Raw genomic sequence first — 25,278 nt, forward strand, 5'->3', positions numbered from 1 at the left:
TCCCTGCTTCCCCGCGGAGGTGTCGAGAGGACCCAGGCTCAGCCCGGCGCCTCCATTTCAAATCCCTCCCCTTGGCCCAGACCCACGTGAAGGATCACAGATGAGGGGAAGTGATTCCAGGCCATGGCTCTCGGCGACCCCCACTGCCCCACTACAGGCCTGCTAGAGGTGGCTCTTCAGTGAGGACAGAAGTGGGTCCTTCTCAGCATCCGGCCACACAGCTAACAGCCATTTGGAGTAATGCCTCGGGCACCGTTGTAAGCGTTTTATGGGTACAAGTCACTAACCTAGCGATACCCTGATGGCACAGGTACTATTATGATCTCCATTTTACTGATGGTTGTCTCAGGAACATTATCTCTGTATCTTTTTTTTAAGTAAACTCTACACCCAAAGTGGGGCTCGATCTTACAACCCCGAGATCAAGACTCCCGTGCTTTACCAACTGAGCCAGCCAGGTGCCCCACATTGTCTCCATTGTATGATTATCTCAGGGATATGTAATCTTATTTTACTCATTATTATCTTAGGAGGCTGAGGTAGAAAACAAAGTCACGCAGCTAAGTGCAAGAGTCAGGGTCAGAACCTAGGCGGTCTGGTACAGGGTCCGTTCTGTAACTCCTCACTGACTTGTAGGTGGTGGCGACCAGAGAGTGGAATCTGGGCCTGGGGCAGGCTACGGCGGAAGTGTGCACCAGCAAGGAGTTCAGAGCTAGGCCTCCGGGCAAACGGGACAGATCTCCGCAGGAACCAAGAAGTCTTCGGCAGCAAGGAGTCGGGAATCCAGGCCAGGAAGCTGGACGGCCAGGCAGGCAGAGGAAAGGGAGAAGCTCAGGACCTCTGTTCCCACTCTGAGCTCAGAAGTGTGTCCCCGAAGGCCAGCCAGGGAGGCAGGCAAGACTTCCAGCTTGGTCCCGGTACTTGGCTGGGGAGGAGGGCCAGACCGGAAGGGGAGAGCTCCTTGTTATTTACAGAAGGAAACTGATTGTAGCAAATCAGTTTCAAACTGCCCCAAGGCCAAGCCTGCATTCTCAGAGCTCCTAAAGGCTCCCCGTTCAAATGTACTTCAAACCCCGCAGACTGTTATTCATTAGCAAATTTTCGTATTTAGGAGCTTGCCAATTCAATGCTGACAAGCAGATAAGAAACCTGCTGGGATTCCCTCCCTGGGTGTTGCCCTTCGGGTCTGCACTTCCTTCCTTCCACTCTGGCAGATTTCCTTTATCCCAGGAGGTCACCATTCAAGGGGCAGCTCAATAACTGTAATTTATTTTCAGCATTTCCAGCGTTTTTCTTGGAGCAAATTGCTAATTTCTATTTTGTACAGGAGACAACTTTTTAAAACGGATTGACCTTGTTTCTAATCGACTTTTAAAGTGGCCCCCTCAAACCATAACTAATGTTCTCATCTAAAACACCTAAGCAGCCATCTCCACACAAACCCAACACGGCCTGTTGGGTTTTTCCAGGCTTTTTCCTCTGCATCCTCTGTTCTATTTGTGTCCCTATTTCTTCCACAAGACGGTCAGCTACTCTGAGGGCTGGGATATGGAGAGCTGGGACCATGCTCTCGTCTCTTTGTCCCCAGTACCTAGCACGGTACTTGTACCTGGTAGATATGAAAAGAATGTGTGGGAAATTAAAAAGATAAGTCAAAAGAGATAAAGTTACAAAATACTTTTAAAGTTCTTAAATTCTCTTTAGTTTAAAAATGTCGGGGCACCCGGGTGGCTCAGTTGGTTAAGTGTCTGACTCGATTTCGGCTCAGGTCATGATCTCACGGCCGTGCTGAACGTGGAGCCTGCCTGGGATCCTGTCTCTCCCTCTGCTGCTCCCCTGCTTGTGCTGGCACATGTGCACTCTCTCTCTCTCTCAAAATAAATACATACATACATACATACAAATAAAAATATCTGCCACAGCCCATTTAAAATGGGAATGGAAGAAGTGTTACAAAATAAACTGTTATAGTAGTACTATTCTTTTAAAATGCGGGAATTTCTTGAGGAATAACGGGACTATATATTCAAGTTCTAGACTTCACATAGAATGGACACCCGCTGACCTCAGGTGACGTTCAGAGGGCTCTGAACTGCTTTTAGCACGCCTGTTCTGTGCTCTGACACCGCAGATGTACGGGTGAGAATTTGCAGCCACGCGTCTGCCTTCTACACAGCTGATACTCAAGAATGCAGACAGGGAGGGAGAGGAGGGGAATAAAGAAGTAAAACTACGAGACGAAATGAATGCAAAGCCCAGCAGCACTGCATCAGGAGCCTCGAGAAGACGTGGGGGGAGGAGGCAGTCCGTTTGGAGAGGCTTCTGGAGGAAGGGAGGTGTGTGGGGATGGGGGTGACAGGTGGAGGCCCAGGCTGTGTGAAAGCAGGATGGCTGAGTCAGGAAGACAGGTTGGTGGGACTCAGGGACCACCAAACACAGGCCGTCACAGATGGTTTCCAAAGCCAGGAGGCATTGGAGCTGATGGTGCAACCCCGTTGTCCTCAAAGACTGGTCTGCGGTTAACAAAAAGAAAGGTTTTCCACAAAGCTCAACCAAGTCAATGTAAAGGACTGCTTCATACTGTAAAACATGCCTTTCCTTCATTTCGGTGCTAAAATGTTTTCATTTATAAAATTATGACAATAGATGGTAACTAGCTTATTTACTTTTTTTTTAACATTAATTTATTTTTGAAAGAGAGAGAGAGAGATGGCCAGAAAGAGGGAGACAGAGGATCCAAGGCAGGTTCCACACGGTGAGCACAGAGCCCAATGTGGGGCTCGAACTCACAAACCGTTGAGATCGTGACCTGAGCTGAAATAAAGAGCTGACTGCCTAACCAGCTGAGCCACCCAGGCGCCCCAGATGGTAACGAGCTTTTTAAGACAATATCCTTGTTTGGCAAAATTCAAACCTAGCATTTATCTTCTATCTTGTCCTGGATTATTTATGGAAACATGACTGGTCCATGAAATCTGCTTCAGGAGACTGCAGGTCCTTGAGTGACAGGTGTAAGCAGCCTTGGGGGAACTCAATCCGGCAGCGGAGTTTAGGATAGCAAAAAGGAGCAGAGCCCCCTGGCTCACTGAACCATGGAAACCAAAATCAATTGGGCCAGCCCCGGGACACGGTCATGGTAAAATCCCAGGATCAGCTGCCAGGGTTCCCTTTCCCCAGTGCAGGTTTTACTAACGTCAAAGGGTTCCACATCTCTTATGTAGCCGTTTGGCTCACATTCGAGTGACGTGGGGTGTGACGGGGGGCAGGGTGAGGACGTGCAGAATGCCCTGTGAACAGAAAAGGGAGAGTCCAAGCCCTTCCTAATCATGAATACAATTACCCAAAAGACAGAGAGGCCTGGAACCTGAAAGGCCTGCATCTCAGAGAGGAACAAGGGGTGCTGGCCACTCCCCTGCTCGACCCCAGAAGTTTCTTATACATCATCTTGTCAGAGTGAGAGCCCCTTGCCTCCCTTCTCTGCCCCCTGGAAACGCCAGGGACTTAAGTCTGAGTCATCTGGGAACACTCTCAATTTGAACTGTGACGTGAGGTATCTACTCTTCTCAGACAGCCCAGCAGCAACTAACACAGAACCTCTGTCTGGTGCAAATCATTTCCATGAACAGCAAAACCAGGCTCTGATCGGAACTCACGGAGGAAGCACAGACTGGGGATCTCATCATGGTATACAAACCATTCCCATCTTGTCATGCGGGTGGGGGACAGCAGCTGACATCAGCCCACTCCAGATGGAAACTTGCGAAAGGCAGGTGGGGGGGGGGGTCTGGTGCCCTGCCCACCTTTCCATGCTGGCAAGCCAGCTCTCCGACAAGCCTGAACATCTCTGTTCGCAGGGTAGCGCACTGGGGGTCTCTGCCTTCTCCTGGAGAGCCTCTTCTGCCAGGCTCCCTGAGGGGCACAGCTTGGTCTGGGGACACAGAGGTGAACACGGAAGTGCTCAGGATGCCTCAGAAGCACTGCCAGCCCCCTGGGGTGCTGAAGCTTCCTGCCTCTTCACACCTGTCCAGGCAGCTCCACCTTGAGAAAGTCCTCATTACACCCTCTTCTAAATCCTGGATGCCTTGGCAAGGAATCAAACGCCCAACCCTTTTATGCAAAAGGGGAGGAAACCTCTGATTTATAATGTGCATTTAATTCTCTTACATAAGCACGGCTTTCTTCTAGAGCTACAGTCCCTCTCCAAGATCACAACCACTATCATCTTTTAAAAAGACCAGTAAGTACAGAGATGCTTTGAGACCTTGAAACACCTGGTTACAAACAAGCACTGTGCAGGGGGTGGAGATCCAACGATGAACAAGGCACCATCCTTAAGGAAGTCACTGTCTCAGAGAAGGAGACAGGGAAGAAAATGGAAAACGACAAAGCAGTGTGACAATGTGATCAAGACAGGTGACAGTCATAAACAAAGTGCTAGGGGAGCCCTAAGCGGGAGGGAAGGATGGGCTGGCCAGTGCAGCGGGATTGGAGGTTCAGTCTTCAGGTTCCCCGAAAGTAAGACAGGTTTAAGGGGGGCGGGGTGTGCTTTTCCCTTCTTGAAGAAATGAGCCTGGACAGAGGCAAGCAGAAAGAAGCAGGCAAGTGAAAAGCTTCTAGAAGTAGGGTAAGAGCCAAGTTCACTTGGTAAAGTCATAAAACACAGTCCTCAGAGTTCTGCTGAGGGTCTGTTCTGGCCATAGCAGCGGCCACTGCCCGGGAACCTCCTAGGGGCACTGGAGAGTAGTGAAGGTCACACTTAGGACCATCCCTGGGGTACCCGGTCTGGTAGGGAGCACATTTCTGTCTCTGGCTACCTTCTGCTCCCTCTAATCACTCCAACCAGAGTTTCTTTTCATAACATTAGTTTCTGGGTTATTGCAAATGCTTGAACCTGCTCAAGCTGCCTTCTCTCATGCAAACTTTATCAGTACTGGATTATTTCGACCTCAGTCTGACTTGTGTGTCTATTTCTCAGTGGGTTTGGAAAGAACGCAGAGGAGAGAGCAGCGCGATGGGGTATACCATGAAGTCTCAACAGGGTGGGCATTCCATGCCGTTCAGCATCTCCTCGCCAGCTATGCCCTTCCCCGCCCTTCACCACCGAGTGAGTCGGGGCTTCCCTTCCCAAGCTAGCCTTCTTTTCCGAATCCCACCCTACCTAATAACCTATTCCTTCTGCCCCGTGACAGCGGACTATGCCCTTGCTTTTATCTTATTGGGGTTTCTTGTAAGTACACAGAGTTCTCAAGTTCACTGTGCAACCTGAAGGTAGGAAGTTCGTCTTCCACTGTCTAAGGTTCCTTTATAGAGCTGTGAGCGGTACTTGTAACACAACAGGAACTTAAGAAATATCTGCCTGTGAGGGTCCGAGATCATGTCTGAGTCTGTATTTTTAATAGCTTCCAGAATAATACTACCCATATTCCTTCTAATTTTTGAAAATTACAAGTAAATGACTATGTGACATGCCTAAAGGAAGGGTGAGCACATGAAGAGTTTGGGGTTGTAATAACAAGCTGCTCGGCACAGTCACTCTGACACTTAATGATATATGTGAGTTTTTATGTGTATGTTAACAAGCCACAGATAGTGTTCAGCTCCCACAGTGGCTGTAATTAGTGTTACGTCTATACAACTAGGTCAAGTCTTCGGGTCTGTCTCTTGTTGGGATGCATAAGTACGGACTGTTTTCCCAGACTCTGTGTGGAATTAGAGTGCCATCTGATTCACCCCTCCCCTTCTCTCACAGGACTCCCTGTATTCCCAGGTCTCCCCGAGGCCTGAGGCTGCAGCCCATTTTGCCCTGTTGCTCTCCTCCCCTCCACAGAGGCCATGCAGATGACCCGGGTGCTGATTCGCTCAAAGGAGCACAGATTCTTAGCTATAGACTTATTTATAAATGAGTTAGATACATTTAAATGAAAATTGCACTAATAGAGTTAGTATGAAAGCGGTAACTGGGAAAAACTGACAGGCTGATGTTCTTTAAGCCTTGCTAATTCTAGCACTGTCTCCATGGCTGAAATAATGTGCATCTGTCAACATTTAAACAGAAGCCTGACCTTCCAGTAGAAACCTTCCTGTACTGTTTATGTCTACCGTAAAAAGAAGCAATAGCAATTTTTTTTTAACTTATTTATTTTGAGAGAGAGACAGAGAGAGACAGAGAGAGCGAGCATGCAAGCAGGGGAGGGGCAGAGAGAGAGGAGAGGCAGCGAATCCCAAGCAGGCTCCCAGCTGTCAGCGTGGAGCCTGATGTAGGGCCTGAACTCATAAACCTCGAGATCATGACCTGCGCCGAAACCAAGAGTTGAGAGAAGTGTAGCAATTCTTATGGTGGCAAAGATTACATAGAGCCATTCTGCCCTGTAGTCTTAATTCACTTGGATTTCCTTATAATTATTCACTTCAGGCCAACCCAAAGCTATTATACACAGGAGGTAAGAGCCACAAATAAAGCTAGTGAAGTTACAAATATTCTCTGAGGATCTAAACATGCAACAATAATTCTCAGAACCATTTCAAAGAGGATGGGTTTCTTTACTGATTCTAATGAGAAGAAAGATGGACCTGGTTGGGGCGAGGGGCTGCTCTCCAGTCTCGGCTTCAGCAAGGGGTTAACAAGATGCTTTCAACCACCTCTCTCAGTCATTTTAGATTTTAGGACTCTTAGGAGTATTTTCTATAATGGTTAATGCACGTAGGAAGAGTCTATATAGGCAAGACCTCATGAAAATAAAATCAACAAAACAGGAAAGATGAAGGAATAACCCAAGATCACAGCCACCGGGATATTTCAGGAGACCTAGACACAACTTTGAGAGAGAGGGAAAGAGAGGCAGAGATAGACAGACAGATGCACCCCTCATAGAGAACTCCTGACAGTTCCACAACAGGTGTCAGTATTCATAGGCTACTGGCAGGAGGAGAAGTTGGTACAACATTTCTGGAAGGGACTGTGGCAATGTTTGAAGATTCTTTCTATTTTCTTTAAGTTTGTTTATTTTGAGAGAGAGGGAGAGCGAGTGAGCAGGGGAGGGGCAGAGAGAGAGGGGGAGAGAGAGAATCACATGAGAGAGAGAGAGAGAATCAATCTCATGAATGGCGCGAGGTCATGACCTGAGCTGAAATCCAGAGTCAGATGCTTAACCGATTGAGCCACCCAGGCGCCCCTGAAGAGTCTTAAATATGTCTATACCTGTGACTCTATCAGCATAGTTCTAGGACTGTCCTAAGGAAATAATCAGAGATCAAAGACTTATGAACACAAGGTAGCTTATGGCATTATTATTTATTGTATAATAAAACCGTAATCTAAATATCCACAGTTGGGGCATGGTCAAGTGTTCCGGAGCATTTAATATGTTGAAATATTACATAGGCACTAAAATGGTTTAGAAGAATTTTGAATTGCATGAGAAAAACTCATTCTATAATATTAAAAAGCAGGACATAAAAATTATATGTATGTTATGCTAACCACTCCTCCCTCTTGCTATGAAGTGTTAAGGAGGATATTCATAAGGAACTATAATATGACAAAATATTAGCAGTGGCTCTTTCTGGGTGATAGAATTATAGGTAGTTTTGATTTCTTCACACTGTTATATTTTCTAAATTTTATGACATGAGAATATACTTACTTTTTTTATAGACAAAGGAATTTACTTATGCTTTTGTAATCTGCTATAAAGCCTCCTTTCTAGGGAAAAGAGGGGATCAGAGAAGACTACCTAAGAACTGGGCACAAGGAAGTGTTTCTCACCCTCCTGCCTGTCTAGTGCCGCATGGCTGCTCATTCCAGAGTCCTCTGCACTAGAGCTCATTCCTAAACAGCTTACGGACCGTTTAGATGCTCCTGGCTAGCAAATGGTTACCTCTAGGCCAACCTTCCCGGCTGACCCCTGAACCCCTAAGCCCACATGCTCACTTTACATTTCTACCTGTCCCTCTCCAGTGGACCCCTCAACAGACCCTAGGTCAACAGATCCTAAACAGAAGTAATTATCTTGCTTTTCAACTCTTCCATCCAGGTGTGCCCGGGTCAATACAACCTACTGTACTGTATAACCTAGGTGCCCAAACCAGAGACCCGATTCCTCCATTCTCCCTCACATCTAATCAAGATCGTCCATTTGTCAAGCCTCCATGTTCCTTCCTCTCTTGGATCTGTGATTTTCTCTTGCCCCGTGGCCTCTCTCTCAGGTCAGGCCCTCGTCATTTCTCTGATGGATTATGAGCTTTCTCTGTTTTGTTCTTTTTCCGTCTACTCTCCATCCCACAGCCATCAGCTCTTTCCAAAACATAGTCCTGATCACATACATCACTTCCATGGTTAAAATCTTCCATGGCTCCCCCAGCTCACTCCGGCAGTCTTCAAGGCCTAGCCTCTGCCTCCTTTCCTAGCTACTCTCCCCCCTCTGCACCAGCACCATGTACCCTGGAACAATGCGCCATTGCCCAAATGTGCCGCCTCTTGCCCCTTGCATGCCTGCGCTAGCAGTTTGCTTGAACGCCTTCTCTTGCCTTCGGGGCCTGGCTAGCCCCTCGACCTTTTGAAAATCCTAGAGTACACACTGTCTCCACTGGCAAATCTTCCCTGATCCCCTGAGACTGTGCTGGTCCTCTCCAACATAGTCTCACCATACTCTTAATTTTCTGGGTGGTCTGCTGGCTCCTTCAGCTCACTGTAAACTTAAGAACCTGGACTTGAGTCTCATTCCTTCGTTCCTTATTCCTTCATCTCCAGCAACTAGCACATTCAAGGTACCCAATAAATGCTTTTGGAACACACGCCGAGGGAAGAACTCTATGATTAAGACAACAGAGACCAATTCTACAAACATGTCCTACCGTCTGATCAACAGCCTACCCTTGTGTTTCAGTGATGATGTAAATAAGACCAAGGAAGAGCCAGATAGGATGAATATCCCGTCCTTTTCACCTCGCACCAAATATCACACTGCCCCAAAATTAAGCAGTAGAGAGCTGGAATGTTCATTTCTTGCAAACAACTGCGTTGGAGAGGAGGAACAGAGACATTCTCTCTATAACTGTAAACATATGATTCAACAAAACGTATTGCTACATACAGCAACAGGGGTGGGGTGGGGCGGACATGCCACACAGCTTCCGGAGAGCCCTCCGGAGAGCCCTGTTTTGCCACGAGCAGTCCCGCCCTACGAGAGGGAGGGGCCAGCACCACTGCAGGTGGGCTGGGGACGAGACCCTGCTGGGAAGAGGTTGCCAGCACGCAGAGGTGGCAAATGAGAGCCACTGCTCTTTTTGCTTCTGGCTAATTGAAGCTACCTGACTGTAACTAGGGTAAGGGAACTGGTGCTAAACTGATTCATTCCTCCACTTCTGCCCTCCAATTGGACCTGCTACACACGGTACTAATCAAAGGAATAATTTCCTTAATTGCATGAAACCACCCCGAGAGCTAACTTAGCACAACGTTCTCCATTACCCAGCCCAGATTCCCTGTGCGGCGAGGACGCGCTGAGTGGGTTGGCAGAGCCGAGTTTCACGTAAGCAGGGGTCAGCAAGCTGCGGACCACGGGCCAAACCTAGCCTTCTACCTGCTCTCGAACGGCTCATGAACTAAATGGGGTTTTTACATTTTTAAATGATTGGAAAATCATCAAAGGAAGGATACTATTTTGTGACGTGAAAATTCTGTGACATTCAAATTCCAGTGTCCTTAAAGTTTTATCGGCACACGGCCCCACTCATGTGTTTGTCTGCGGCTCCTCTCACACTGCAACAGTCCACAAAGCCTAAAATAGGGACTATTTGGCCCTTTACAGAAAGTCTGCCGACCCCCAACTTAATGGCTGGGCTAGGCCAAGGACATCCAGAATAGCATGCCACAGCAGCTTGGGTCCCATGGTATTCAAAAATTATTTTACCAACAAGTTTATCTTTATAATCAAGTCCACTCAAAGATACTGCCTGATGTTTGGGCTTCAAAATCATGCCAGGAGGGAGTCATAGAAGATGTAGCTGAGAACTTAGTAAAGGCTCCTTTGGGCTGGAGGAATCGCCTGAGATGGAAATGTAAGCTTTTCTTCACCACAACTTTCTCTAAATTCAGAAAGTCAATGGCTCAGTAGGAGCCATTCACATCCCTGTCCACCTGCTGGGGGTCCCCAAAAGTGGCCCAGTTTCTTGCAGGCCATCCTGCTGGTTTCTCAAAGAAGCCGGCACAGAGTGGGCTCTCTCTGAAGTGCTACGTCCTGCCTGAGGAATGTCGGGCTGGAGAGAAAGCCCCAGAAAAGCGTTGGTGTAGTTTCCTGAAAATGATCAATACTCCCCGAGACGTTTTTGACGGTTCTATTTACCACTCCGCTACCCTCCCTTGCTATCCTTTCTTTAAGGCCAACGCTAAGGCACAGACTCGAAAAGGAGCCCGAAGCCTTGTCACGTCATGGGCAGAGTCATCTGCCTCTCTGGCGAGGAGGCTGGCTGGGAGCACGCTTCGTGTCCGCACAAACAGAAGTACCAGAGCTCTGCACACTCTCGAGGCCTGTCGGACAGGCCCGAGTCACAGAGCAAAAACCAGAGCAAGGAGGGAGAGCTTCTCACAGTTCCCCTTCCTCAAAATTCAAGGTTTGCATATGATGACCAACCATAATGGTTACTTTTCTGATAAACACAAAAACACTGGGGCCCCCTTTTAAGAAACAGAGGAGTGACGTATGTGATCATAAATAAAACGAGAATCCGTGTTAAAGTCTAGAATGATCATGACCGCAGAGAGCATGAAGATGGGAAGAAACCACCTGGAAGGGATACTCTTCAATTCCTCCAACCAAAAAGCAAAAAAAAAAAAAAAATGCATCTGGCACCTGCATTTGCTTTTGGGGCAGTGAAAACACAGGAATGTCACTTCACTGAGCTAGAGCCTCTTTAGAACCAGGTTCGAGCTCTAGGTAAAAGAGACATTTGAGGCAAGTAATCCGACCTCTAAGGCAGCGCTTCCCCATCTGTTGCACACCACAGCACGTACAGAGCTTGCTAACATTTGACAGCATACTCGGGGCAGCAGACAAGACTTTAGCGGGTGGTCCTCCGGGAGCTGGCGCCAGCCCAGACTGTCTCAGGTGTGGGTGAGACAGCTCCGGCCCGAGCGGCTGACTGCAGGCACCCAGTGGTCAAGCAGTCCTGTGCTGCTGTGGCTCTCACAGCCTCCGAACCAGTCTGTCCCTGACGGACAAACAGGCGCTACCCGAGTACCCTCCACCTCACTTATTCGGAAGGTCATCACGATGAACTGATTTCTTACAAAGGTGTAACTTCTGCTTTAGCAGATTTATTCTGCATTCAAGGGCATACTGTGTGACACGACGGCAGACCCGCTCGCAGAGCCTCTCTCATTGAGGCTCGTGCAAAAGGGCGTATTTTTTTAGGACTGCCACCAAAAATGTGGACGTGGTAAAACGAGGCAAGCAAAGCATCAGAGAGAAACTCCAAGCAGCAGGCCACGCCAAAAGCACTGAGGAAAAATGGGTTTTCGCGAGGGCAAATGCAGGCAGCAGGCACCGGAGAACAAATGCGGTGACTTCTGAATAGGGCCATTTAGCTGATTTATAAAGGATCTCGCCAGTGTCCCTTGCTGAGGGAGATTGATGTGCTCCTCCTTCTAAAGCTGTGGTCCACACAACTTGTTTTCTGGGGAACCAAGGAATCAACTCCAAGGATGTATGTACATCCATTATTTTCAAACCTTAATTAACTGGAACCTAATTAGGACTTTTGAGGGTTTTTTTTTTCCTTTTCTTACTTTGAAGGAAAGCTTTTCTCTCTTAAGTCAGCATGGTTTAAGTGGAGGAAAACGGAACAAAGAGTCAGCTTGCATATAAGCAACTTGCATATAACCTTTGAGGTGGCATCAGCTTTCTAATTTACAAATTGTGAGGGCCAGTGAGATGCAGATGTCTAAGGTTATTTTCAGCAATAAAATTCTGATTCTAAGATATGCCAACAGATCAGTCAGTATCAATCAGTAATCTGTGATCATTCTTCTACCTTGACTACCACACCCCTAGGATCCCAAAGTGAGCTGAGATCACCTAACTGATCCTTTATATTTTCATAGTTATAGAGTATTTCATATACTTAATCCAATCAAACTTTGCAACAATCTGATAGGGTAAGATCTCTAAAATGTTGTAACAGAAACCCCTCTCATTTGATGTGCCTGAGGCAGTAGTTGGGAAGTTATTCTAGGAGCTGGCTAAAGACGAGAATCATACAGAAGATATCTATCTATCTATCTATAACTAAACATTTATTCCAACTGAATTTATTCTCGTTTTTAACTAAAAAAGGTATTTTTAAATAGGCTCCATGCCCAACAGGGGGCTTGAACTCAGGACTCTGTGATCAAGAGTTGCACGCTCTAGCAACTGAGCCGGCCAGGCGCCCCCTTGTTTTAACTTAATTTATATAGATATGCATTCATTCGTTTTTTAAAAATACAGAGCTCTTTAAAAGAGGATGCCGATTAGATATATACGTATTTTTTCTGAATAAATTACACTCATAATTCATCGTCTATAATTTATAGTTTTTGTTTCTTTAAAAGAGAGGGAGAACTCAGACTTCTGTAAAGCCATCTGAATACAGAATTCTTCCTGAATTTTATGATTTTTTTCCCCCTACTCTTTTATAAAAATTTTTTTAACGTTTTTATTTTTGAGAGAGAGAGAGGGAGAGAGCGTGAGCAGGGGAGGGACAGCGAGAGAGGGAGACACAGAATCGGAAGCAGGCTCCAGGCTCTGAGCTGTCAGCACAGAGCTTGACATGGGGCTTGAACTCACGAACGGCGAGATCACGACCAGAGCTGAAGTCGGACGCTTAACCGACTGAGCCACCCAGGGGCCCCAACCCCCTACTCTTTTATAGTTGTCATACCCAAACAGCAGAGTTTTAAAAGATTTATCCTGGGGCACCCGAGTGGCTCAGTCAGTTGAGCGTCCGGCTTCGGCTCAGGTCATGATCTCACGGTTTGTGGGTTCGAGCCCCACATTAGGCTCTGTGCTGATGGCTTAGAGCCTGCAGCCTGCTTTGAATTCTGTGTCTCCCTCTCTCTCTGCCCCTCCCCCACTCATGCTCTGTCTCTCTCCCAAAAATAAATAAAAACATTTAAAAAAAAAATTAAAAAAAAAAAGATTTATCCTCATTGAATCTCTTCAAACAATTTTAGTTCTCAGAAACAAAAGCTTTTTTTTATGCTCTTATTTGGTCAGTTAGACTGCATAATTACAGCAACACACAAACCCAGCACAATCAGGTTTGGGAGTAATTAGGAATGCTCCTGAAACACACGAGGGCCCTGGGTGGGGGGGTGCACCGAGGAAGGAGGGAGCGTTAGCCAGCCGGCGCAGCATGCCGTGGTACTGATCACTGGGTCCTGCAGAAGAAACGAGGCACACTGGCAGATGTGACCACGGGAGATCCAGGGAAAAGTTCAAGAAGGCAGGTGGAGAGGCCTTCTAGGGCTTGGGAAGGAGGGCAGGGCCAGAGAGACGGATTTTGGCATCATCAGCAACCAGTCAGTAGTTAGAATCCTAAGAGTAGAGCATTCATTCAGGAAAGGAGTGTGGACAGAGAAAAAATAGAGGGTGAGGTACATCCTAGGGAATGTGAACCTTATAGGGGACAGGAGAGGAAGAGGCTTCCGCAAAGCGACCAGCAGGACACTAATGGAGATGTACAAAGGGGAGCAGAGAACCAGGAGGTGAGCTTCAAAGGGCCAAATGCAGAACAGAAGTCTAGGAAGCAAGAACTGAAAAGCATCCTTGGATTTGACAACCAGGCAGCCACTGGTGAGTGAGAACTGGGATGTGTTCACACCCCCACAAAGAATTTCACTGAAGGAAAGGAAGGAGATATTCCGTCATCTCCTGTGCCTCTGGTCCCTCTTCTACTGGCTTTACGGTCTGTTTTGGCGGCCACTCCGACTACGGTCTGCCCATCAGCATTTGTGAGCAGACAGGTCTGCTCAGGCTGCCTGAGCCCAGGTTGGGGAGGGGGAGCATGAGAGCTCCGGAAGGTCCCTCAAGCATGGGCACAACAGACTATCCACTTGCCCCAAACGCTGCTAACTTAATCCTAGGCCCAGGGCAGCAACTCTTCGTAATGCCCGCTGAGAAGCATTAGTGATGCTTATCACAAAGGGTAGGATGAAATGGAGCCTTCAACTAGAAAGGCTTTTGAGATCTCTCTAAGCTGGGACACTCAGAGAAAGACATCTCTGTGAGGCTGCGCTCTTGCCAGTCCTCTCCATCAGCCAATCCTGAGGCTCAACTCTTTTTTCATACACCCAGAAACTTCCCAAGCACAGTGACCAGGCAAGGCGGGCAGTTCTTGGGGGTTTGGGTAAGAAATATAAGAGAAAAAATCGCACGATACACGGAACACGGACTCGACTCTATAATGTACTGACAACTATTGAGGAAAGAATTCCCAAGTCTTAAGAGTTGCTGCGCATGGAAACGGACTTGGAAATGTGACCAGGTTTGAGTGACAGCTGCAGAAGTCCCAGAGGGCCACCGGCATGGCTGTGATACGCAAAGAGCAATCAGTACCATTCTGGGCCGTCATTTTCTCCAGCGGTCAACGTTCCACGGTCTCCTCAGCTCTCTGCTTCTTCAAATACGAATCCAGAATTATAAACATATAACTCTTTTTGGAAGACAAGGGATAAGAAGAAATGCCTTTTTTTCTAAGCCTCATGATCCGATACTGGTCAACTACCTTCTAAACTTCCATGTTTCCTGTTCTCACCTCCATTCAGAGGGATTTGAGGTAGGAATTGAGGTAAGGCTCAAATACGGGCTACAGGCCTACCAGGAAGGACCAGCTGGGAGTTCTGGTCACAGGGCTGCCCACACAGACACGACCCTTTTGCCTTGGCTCATGTCAGTGGGCCTCGTGTGTCTGTGGAGTTTGGAGAGCGGGTGAGAGTTAGTTCCTGCCTGCCTCAGAGAACAACGTTTTAGGGCTGTGACTGGGGAAAAAGGAGGAAGATCCCAAGACTGCCATGCCGAATCTTACGCACACTGGGCTCGAGCACAAGTCAAATCCGTTGGTTGCACAGAAAAAAAAAAAAAAAAAAAAAAGTGACTGACTTGATCCAAACGCAGCGCGCCGTCCACAAACCGCTGTTTGCGTAACTCCTTTGCAATTCCGTGGAGATTCAAGACGGCCTGGTGTACCTCCTCGCTGGTGTGCTCCGGGGAGATGGGGGGCAGCTCCTTCTCAGGGATTTTCTTAGTCGGGCTTTCAATCATGCTCTGTGCGTGCTCGTAGCTCAGTTTGGTGCAGGAGCGAATGATGGTCCGACCAAACCATTCACCAAGGATCTGCAAAGACAGATTGTGAGGGAATCATGAGGAGGATTTATTGCGGGTTCTTCTTTCATGCAACCATTCATCCAAACACATTCTACAGAGCTCTGCCAAGCACCGACTCCGTGCTCAGGATGGCATTAGGTTCCGGCTACGCATGAAGGTCGATCGGTGTGGAAGCTCCTGCCCGCGGGGAGCTCAGACTCTGAGGCGCGGACAGTGGACAGGCAGCGGAGGCCAACAGAAGGTCTGCAAGCACATGGGTGGCACAGACCAGGCCAAGCAGGAGGGGACTCAAGGTGGAGTGCCCCTTCCTTAGTTGGGGTGAGTGGTCATCAATACTAAGACCGGATGGGGGAGAAGGCCTGGGGGTAGATGCCAAATATGTGACAGATGAGAACAGAGGCAGACAAGCAGGGTGGAGGTAGAAAGAGAAAAGTAATTCCAACTTATTCTATTTGGAGCATTTATGTCAAGACGAAGTCCAGAATGGGGTTTCTCAACCTCAGCACTACTGAGTGGCCTAATTCTTTGTTGTGGGGGCCTATCCTGTACACCGTAGAATGTCTGGTGATATCCTCGGACTCTATCTGATAGATGCCAGTAGCCCCTCCTGCAACCCAAAGCTGACAACCACAGATATCTCCAGACGTTGCCAAACTTCGATGCCCTGGGGAGACTCGGCCCGGGCTGAGACCCACTGAGCTCAAAGACACACCCAAGTTTAGTGCTGGTGCTTGTTGCAGTGGGATTACTGTTGGCTTGTATTGTATCCTTTAAATTTGCTTGTGTTCTCTACGATGAGCTATTTATTGCTTTTAAAATAAAAATAAAAGAAACGTTCAACTATTTTTGGGAGTCTGAGGTGCAGGGAGGAGATCCAGACGGTGGGCAACGTAGCAGGCAGTCGGGGTGTGGGTCTGGGGCCTGGGGAGATGACTGGTCTACAGGTGGGGAGCTGGCGGCGTTGGTGGGAAGGCTCAAGAAAGAAAGAAAGGGCAAGTGAGAGTCAAGGCTGCATTCTCTACTACCTTCTCCATTTTTGGGGGGAAAAAGACAATGTGGAGAATGAAAACAAAAAGCAAGAGAGCTCAAAGACATAGGAAAAAAATCAGGAGGGTCCGATGTTAGAAGAAAGGGGCTTTAGCAAAGAGGTACTCAAAAGCCCCAACAGACACTTATATAGCACTTACAGCGAGACAAGACGCTTCCCCCAGAGAAGCCATTTAACTCACACGGCGACCCCATGATGTAGGTTTTATTATCCTCATTTGCAGAATGACACCGAGGCACAGACACATTAAGTAACCTTTCGAGGTCATAAGCTGGAAAAGGCCCAGCCAGGAACTGAGCCACAGCAGCACCGCCAGTCTGAGCTCTTAACCACCAGTGAGTCTCAAATGCCACTTGGATGTTAAGGAAGATGAAAACAAAGAAAATGTCTTTGTGTTTAGTATTTGCTTACCGGTGATCTTTAGGAAGGCTTTTTGGGGGGAAAGGTATGGGGTGGGGTGGGGGGCAGAGTGGAACCGCAAAGCTGTCGGGGAGGAACCACCCTCAGGGCAGCCAGAGCCCGCTTTCCAGCAGCCTGGTGCCCACGGCCCTTGTGCCATTCAAACAGCAACATGTCCTCTGTGTGTCATGATGTGAAGAAGCTTCGGGAAGCTTTGGGTTAAGGACAGGAGCACAGCTGTGGTGGAGGCAACGCAAGTGGATGACGGCTTCCAGGAGGCTGGCAGGACGGAGGACTAGGCTGTGTTTATGGGGCGAGGGGAAGAAGCCGGTACAAAAGGAATGGATCCCGGGCCAAGTGGAGGCAACCCATCGATGAGAGAGGAAGAGTGGCCTGGAGAGGAGGCAGGAAGGAAAGGGGAGGTGAGGGAGGCAAATCCGGGGGGAAGAAGTGGGGAAGTGACAGCATTCACATCAGCTAGCCAAGGATGAGGGAGGGTTGGGGGGGAGCCGCTCAGGGGCATGAAGGAAGCAGCAAAGCTCTGAGATAAATACTGTGGGGAATGGATTCATGAGCAAGGAAAGGCCAGATGTACTGAGAGCTGAGAGGCAGAGGGGGCTTGGGAAATGGGAGCTCCAATCAGTAGCAGAAGCTTTCAGCCTGGGCTTGCAAACATCCCCTCTGCCTTCCTTTTCATCAGCCAAACCATTCTGTTCACAACCTCAGAGATACGCTTCCTGAAAAAAGGCCATTTGAAGGATCCATAGGTGTTCCCAGGGGGAAAGGAGAGAGCCTAGCCCAGAGAAGCTGTACACACCACAAAGCCTCTGTGGAGCACAGCTACTACCCTGGAAGGCTAGAGAGACCCCTCTGATACCCTAACCCTCCCCCGAAGGAAGAACCAACACTCTTAAAATGGCAGCCAAGAAGCACAGGAAGAGAATGACAGCAACTATTCTCATTTTCCTTTGACTCAGTGCAAAGAGCCTTATTATAGAATCTTGGACCTATAATATCAGACTTTAATTTTCTTAAAAAAAAAAAAAAAATCCTCAAACTACACTTTATGGATTATTCTGAGAACCACTCCTAACCAAAAATGTAAGTGATTCAAATACTGTGCTCACGGCTCTTCTGCTACAGCAAGTAGGCCCTGAATTTGGCTGTCAGGAGGTGTCCTGAGTGTGCCTAATGCAAGAGAAAAGAAAGAGCCAATGCTAGGTATCGTCCAACAGTCCCGGTGGGGAAGGAGTGTGTGCAGGTCTCCAGAAGAGCCCCTTTCAAGGTCAGCCCATGCTTGTCCTTCTATTACATCCACATTTCCTGAAAACTCCCCATTAATGGAGTTGCTCCAGCCTCCTCTAGAATGACAGGGCCGTGACCTATTCATTCTTGTGGTCACAGAGATTTCCCCTGGAGATTCAGCTTGTTTCCTTTTCTCCATTTCACTCCAAACCCAGTCAATCCTCCTCGTTCTATGTGTCAACATTTTGTTTGACAGTCTGTCTTTTGCACATTTGGGGAAACTTTCCCTTCCATTCCACTCCACACCTCTCTTTCACACACCTTACAATCCCTCAGGCATTCAAGTCATAGGACATCTGGCCTTCTGGGGTCTGGGTCCCTTTTTCCTAGAGGACACAGGAAACCACAGTGTGCTCATATGGGTGACTACCACACACAGGTCACGGGGACTCAAACCACCCCGACTGGGTGTCTATTTTCATGTAAACTGGTGGGTCAAGAACGGCTTTAATTTTTTTTTTTTTTAATGCTTTTTATTTTTGAGAGAGACAGAGACAGAATGCCAGTGGGTTAGGGGCAGGGAGAGAGGGAGACAGAATCGGAAGCAGGCGCCAGGCTCCAAGCTGTCAGCATGGAACCCGACGTGGGGCTTGGACTCATGAGCTGTGAGATCATGACCTGAGCTGAAGTCGGACGCTCAACCGACTGAGCCACCCAGGCGCCCCAAGAACTGCTTTACAAATCTAATGAAAGCTCCGGGTCCTCTCCTTTGAAATATTTACGTACAAAACTTTGCAGTAAGTTCCACAAGGTTCTGAGACACCCTGCCAACCCCAAGCCCATTATGTCCTCGCTCTAAACAGAGCTTTGCTTCTCCCTCAGAACCCTCTGATGAAAGTGCTGAGCGCTGACTAGAGGCCGCTTTTCATCCGTGAGAGTTCTTAAAATTTATTATCTGTGACTTGGCAAAATCACAAGTCTACCACTCCTCACCAAAGCTCGAGAACCACACACACCAGCCGCATTATCTCACTGTGCGCCACCTTTCCCCTGATGGGCACCTCCGCTCCTCAGATCGATCCTTATCCGCCGGTGATAGGCAGCCTTCCTACCAGCACACGCGAGCCCCACCAAGGCCAAGCCTACGGCGCTGACGAGAACTTTCCTGGAGTGCTCTCACCTTAATTGAGCACCCCCACCCCTTCATCCCCGCATCCCAGGAAATGTGCACCAGCCTCCTTTCTGAATATACAAAGGGCTGAAGTGCAAGCTCTGAAGAGCCATCAAGAACTTTCTGGCCCAGTGACAGTGGCCTCAGGCAAGCAGAACCCATCCTGCTTGGACATGATCCAGAGACTGTGGGAATCATACCTGATACACAGATTTAAAAAATTCTTAAGCCAGGAAAGCACTGGGGAGGTAGCAGAGAAGCAAGGGTGCCCATCGCTGCGGTATAGACAAGGGCGGCAGGAGGGCAAAGACCCACAAGGGGGTGGGGGTGGGGTTCCCAGGGCAGCATGCCTGAGAGTGCGGGAGGAAGGTTTCTCTGGATGAAACACCTCATTAATTTCCAATTTGGAAACTGTGTTCACATCAACGCCCCGTCCATAACCGGGGCCAGTGGCAGAAGACAAAAGGACAAAGAGTTTTTCATGGAAAAAGTAAAAATGCCACGAGGAGTTTCATAAACAAAACCCTTTCAGAAGGAAGCTCGTGTCCTTCTTTCCTTTGCTTCATCACAGGATTTGGGTCGCTCCCCTTCTGCAGGCGGCAAGTTCCCTGCATACACTCTAGGACGCTACTGTTTAAATGTCAGATCAAATGCTGTGCCAACACCCGCGGAAGGCACATGGCTGCAGACAACCTGGTTTAGAAAGGTGCAAGTAACGTATACCTCAAGACCTACTTTTGGGCACCAGGTAAGCCAGGGAAGAGCCCAGCACGTGACAGCACCAGGCCCCGTCTGGGGGCAGAGCGCTCGCACCTACTACCTTTTAGAATCTCTTAAGCAGTATCTGGCGGGAGTGTAGTGTTCAGCCCATTTTACAGTTGAGAAAACAGGCTGGCAGCTCGCGAAAAGTCACACAAACTCCTAAGTGGCAGCCAAGACTGGATCCGAATCTAGATATTTAAGAGTCAAAATTTAGCATTATTTTTATTATATTTCAGCTGAATATATGCTATTTCGGCTGGGACAGTGAAGTAAAGGAAACGAAATATGCCTCCAGTACATACCAACTTTTTATAGTTTACAGATACAAAATTGTGAGGAAACTTACCCTTTGAAAATTGTTCATTTCCATTTAAATCTATTTTAAAACTTATTTTGAGAAAAAAATGTCAGTGCCTCCTTATAAGAAAGAAATCTCTGATTTAAAAAACTGCTAATGATGTTGAACATCTTTTCATGTGTCTGATGGATAAAGAAGATGTGGTGTGTGTGTGTGTGTGTGTGTGTGTGTATACACACACACACGAACACTAGTTATAGAAAAGAGTGAAACCTTGCCATTTGCAGCAAGGTTGACGGAGCTAGAATGTATTAATGCTAAGTGACATAAGTAGTCAGAGAAAGACAAATACCGTATGATTTCACTCCTATGTGGAATTTAAGAAACAAAACAGAAGAACATATGGGAAACGGTGTGTGTATGTGGTGGGGGGGCGGGGGAGGAGAAGGCAAATGAACCGTAAGAGACTCTTAATGATAGAGAACAAACTGAGGGTTGATGGAGGGGGGTGGGGATGAGCTAGATGGGTGATGGGTATTAAGGAGGGAACTTGTTATGATGAGTGCGGGGCGTTGTATGTAAGTGATGAAATCACTAAATTTTACTGCTGACACCCATACTGCACGGTATGTTAACGGACTAAAATTTAAATTAAAAAAAAAAAAAGACCTGCTGATGAGGTTAATTCGTAACTTTAAGGAATTAGATACAAAATCACTTCTGCAGCAGCTCTGGGCTTCTGCATGTGAACTATTCGGTTCAAAAAACTGATCAGGAAGAAATTCTCCTGACTGGAACAAAAGCAGACTGGGGTGACCAGGGGTGGGGGCGGGGCAGATTTCTGCCGCTTCTTACACCTCTGGACACGAGGCGGTCACGGAGTGGTGGGGGAGCACGGCGTGGACACGAGAGAAGTCAAAGGTGCCAAGAACATGTGTGAAAAGGAACTGGGCAGAAAGAGGAGGGGCTCAAAGACAGCTAGGAGGGGCAGACAGCGACTTGTCTGTGATAGAAGGTGCTAGTGACTACAGTGGGCACAGGGTGAGTGGTAGCTGGCTGAAGAGCAAGCGGGGGTCTCCTCGGCTGGATCTGCTGTGACTGAGTGAGGTCCAGGTCACCTCTTAGAGAATCGAGAAGACCATGGGAGCATTAAAGAGCAAATAACATATGGAAGCACAGTCAGCAACATAATTCATTTAGACCCAGCTACGTCTCCTCCTGCTGCGTGGAGAGGCTCCGAGGCCCTCTGGGCCCACCCGAGACCCTTGCCAAGGGTGAGGAGGGAGCCTGGGCAGCAGAGGGCTGTGAGTTTGCTAGCTTGTTTTAGTTTATAAGGTGGTTTATGTGCTAGACTTCTCTGCAAGATTTATTTTATAGAAAATAAGCCTGAGTAAGCTGTGCTCTCTTCTACTGTCTCAAGGCACCTGCCATCAGCCTAGTCTGCTGACCCCAGACTATAATTGGGCCCCTTCCCATCTTGATCGGGAGGCAGCTGTCTAAACTTCTAAGCCTAAGAGGAAACAAGGAAACTTCCTGAAGTGTTTGCCTCACAAACCTAGGAAATGGCAGGAACGTGAGAAGAGCCTGAAGGCCCGGATGTGGTTAGGAGACAAGAATTCCATTCCTATGACAGAGGAGGAGGGCACCCCGCCTGAGCAGTCCTTGAAAAGTGTTCTCTTTACCTCAGACAGTTGCACGGGGGTGGGCAGGGGTGGTGGCCTGGCTGGGAGGCCCAAGGGCTGTGTGGGAAGAAAGCTAGAGGTGGAGGGAGAGGGAAGAAAGTGTAGGGAGGGTAAGGGAGGAAGGCTTCTGAGGACTGGGTTCAGATAGAAATACAAAATAACAAATTTCTAAAGCCACTGAGGTGCATTCATTCAGCTCCAGCCTTTCAACAAGATGAACCCGGCCCATTTCTCAAAAACAGAGGTCCTTTTAAAGACACCGAACACAGTGACCCCTTATGTTGTTTAATAACCTGAGGGCTCAAATCTTTAGGTTTAAGTCAAATACACTATTAACAGCACCAAAATGCAGGAGATAAGCTGAACAAATATAATTTTTAGCTCTTTGCATGACAGCCTCATAAATGATAAAAGTTTTTTTTTTTGGTTTTGTTTTTATTTCTTGAAAATATTTTGTTTTGAATTCTTATTTTAATCCCAAGGATTTACAGCAAAATCGATGCTCACAATTTAGTCAGCTGTTACCCCGAAGGGACCTTAGGTAAGCCTCTAATTGGCTGGTGCCCTCATTAACAAACTGGGACAGGAAGGGCCCAAGAACACAGCAGAGTTTTTCCAAAGGCTACTCTGGTCCTGGGTTGTCTCTACAGGCCTGAAATAAAACAATTCTGCCCCTGCCTCTACAAAGGACTAAAGACAGATATTCTGGGAACTTTTCTATTATTCTCAGAATCTCTTTAGAAGCTATTGTCTCTCACCGGGAGCTACTTGGGCAAGGCTTCCACTTCAGGGTCTGAGGATAAAATACAAAACCCAACAAGGAGTTTATCATTAACCGAAGCCCCAAGTTACAGGATACTGTGCACGAGTCTTGGCCCCATGAACCTGCCGCAGACGACGGCCCAGGAAGAGCACACCATTTTCTTTGTCAAGTTTCCCAGGGTTCCCACAAGTAGCAGCTGGTGTGGCAGCGGCAGGTTGAGCGTCGAGAGCAGTGGGGTGAGAGCCTGTGGAGGGGTCGTCATGGGGAAGCTGGCAGCACACCTTTCCCAGCGACAGCCCTGGAAAGCCCTCCTCAGCTCCCAGGAGACAGCTCAGGAGAGCTAAGAAGCCTGCCGTAGATAAAAGTGCCTCTCCAGGGGAACACCATTCCAGTTAAGCAGACTAAATAAACAAAAATTGAAAACAGGTATGCGATTCACTTGAGGAAATCGTTTTTGAGCAAACAGGACACTGTGCTGTATGGGAGGAGATGAAAAACTTAAGAGTGGGCTCTGTTTACGAGGATGTTAAAATCTGGTAGGACAACGGATCTGTGCACAAATGGCTGTAAAGTGCAGGGGACAGGCACTGCAGGGGTGGAGAGATGGGGGAAAGGATTCTGAGGGAAGGTGGGGGCCCCCCTGTCTGCTCACCTTCCCAGACTGTGTGGCAGGGGTCCCTACTCTTCACCCCCTCCAGGCTGGGCGTGCTGGTGGTCCCCTCCCCCGACTGAAGGCTAATCCCCGAGCTGAGGTTTGGGTCCTGAGCCTCCCGCCCCTTTGTGAGCTGGCTCCAAAAATCTGTTCCTTCTTTTCTCCTCTTCAGCACCTCCTTTTCTACTCGCCTTCCCATACGGCCTATAAACATATTCCAATACCTCTTATCCGTTTATCAAAAATAAAACAGGACAAATTCTCAAAGTAATTCTTACTTTTCTTTCACTACAGTGGTAATACACATTAATTGTGGAAAACTGAACAAAATACAGGTGGGAAATGGAGAAGAAAAAAAATCTTCCATAAGTGCACCATCAGGAGATGACTACCATTTCTATTTTGGTGCCTATTCAATTCCTGTATCTTCAGTACCTTGTGTAATTTCCGAATGGAGCAAATACTCAATGAGTCTTTACTAAATGAGTGAAGGGAGGACTAAAAGCAGTTTCAGGGAGGAAGTGGCATTTTAGATGGATCTCAAAGGTAAGCAGGGTTGCTACTGGTAGAGATGTGGGGAAGGACATTCTAGGAAGAGGGGAAAGCACATGCAAAGTCTCAGGAGCATGGTAATTATCAGGCCAAGCAAAACCTTCGGTGGCAAGAGTAGGGGCTGAGGGGCCTGGAGGATGGACAGCAGACGGTCACAAAATGGGGGAAGAGCTGGTGGGGTCTTTGCGTGTCATACTCTGGAGACTAGACTTCTCGGGGGGGAGGGGGACGGTATTCCTAACCTACGACCGTGTTGAGCAACAGGGTAAAGGGACCAGATTCACCTTCTGGAAAGTCATGTAATAGCACTGGGGAAATAGAACGGAGAGCCATGAACAGTCTTCTCCCAACATGCCAGGGGAGGATGGCAAGGACTTGAGTGGGGGTGGTGACTATGGGAACAGAAGAGAGGACTGATTAGAGATGCTTTGCAATGAGGGAGCCGTTAGCACTCAGAACTGATGTGACAGATGTAAAGCAAGCTAAAGACTGAGAGTGCGAGTGGCTCGGGGGGTGCCGATGCCATTAGAAGACCTAGACGACACTGGGCTGAAACCCAGGTTGGAATGGGCACGTGTTTTACTGCATGAAGAGAGGGGAATGGGTGAGGGAAGGCAGAGAGGGATTGTGACTCTCTGAAGCGGGGGGGTGGATTTCAGCAGGTTTCCAGGGAGAATGGAAAGTCACCTGGGGGAATGGTGGATCTTGAAGGGAAGAGGAGTGGAAAGCTGGGGCCACGGGTAAAGGTTTGAAACAGCTGTATTAGTAGTAAATGAAAGGATTCCTAAGTAGCAGCCTGAACTGGTAGACAGCATGGTTCTCCCACAATGTCCAACGTTCATAAATGGGTGCATGAAGCAGGGCCTGGACAGATTTTCCTAGAACTACCGGGAATGGGCAGAGACCTGATGGATATTCTAGGATGGCAGTTAGGGAAGTCTGACCTCAAGTGAAGTTAGGTCACGGCAGCTGGGGTGGGGAGGTGCTACCTAGCGGAGAGGTCAGTTTGATGATAAAAGCAAAGTGAGCTAAGATGCTCACGTGAACAAAGACGGCCCAGGAAATGAGAAGAGACTCTAGTCCCGAAATGACTTTGTAGTCCATGCATTTCTAGCAGAGAAGCCAGGGAGAAAATAACAGGGGGAAAAAAATTCCATTGTAAAGACTTCTAGATTTTATTCAGAATGAGAGACTGGAGAGTTTGTAAAAAGGAGAGACAAGACTTAATTTCTGACTTAGAAGGATCACTCTGACTGCTGTATAAAGAGAAGATGAAGTGGGGCAGCAGAAGCTAGGAGAAGAGTTAGGAGGCCACAGCCGTCCAGGTGGGGGATGGTTGCTTGG

The 25,278-nt window shown here is 47.9% G+C and overlaps 1 protein-coding gene across 1 annotated transcript in view; it reads right to left on the bottom strand.

The window, feature by feature from the left end:
- Positions 1 to 25,278, bottom strand: part of DIS3L2 (DIS3 like 3'-5' exoribonuclease 2) — a 348,511-nt gene that overhangs the window by 63,491 nt on the left and 259,742 nt on the right. The window contains exon 13 of the mRNA XM_049614679.1: positions 15,138 to 15,371. Coding sequence (XP_049470636.1) covers positions 15,138 to 15,371 — 234 coding nt within the window. The remainder of the gene's footprint in view (positions 1 to 15,137; positions 15,372 to 25,278) is intronic.

This window comes from Panthera uncia, assembly GCF_023721935.1.
Source record: "Panthera uncia isolate 11264 chromosome C1 unlocalized genomic scaffold, Puncia_PCG_1.0 HiC_scaffold_3, whole genome shotgun sequence".
NCBI classification, from domain to species: Eukaryota; Metazoa; Chordata; class Mammalia; order Carnivora; family Felidae; genus Panthera; species Panthera uncia.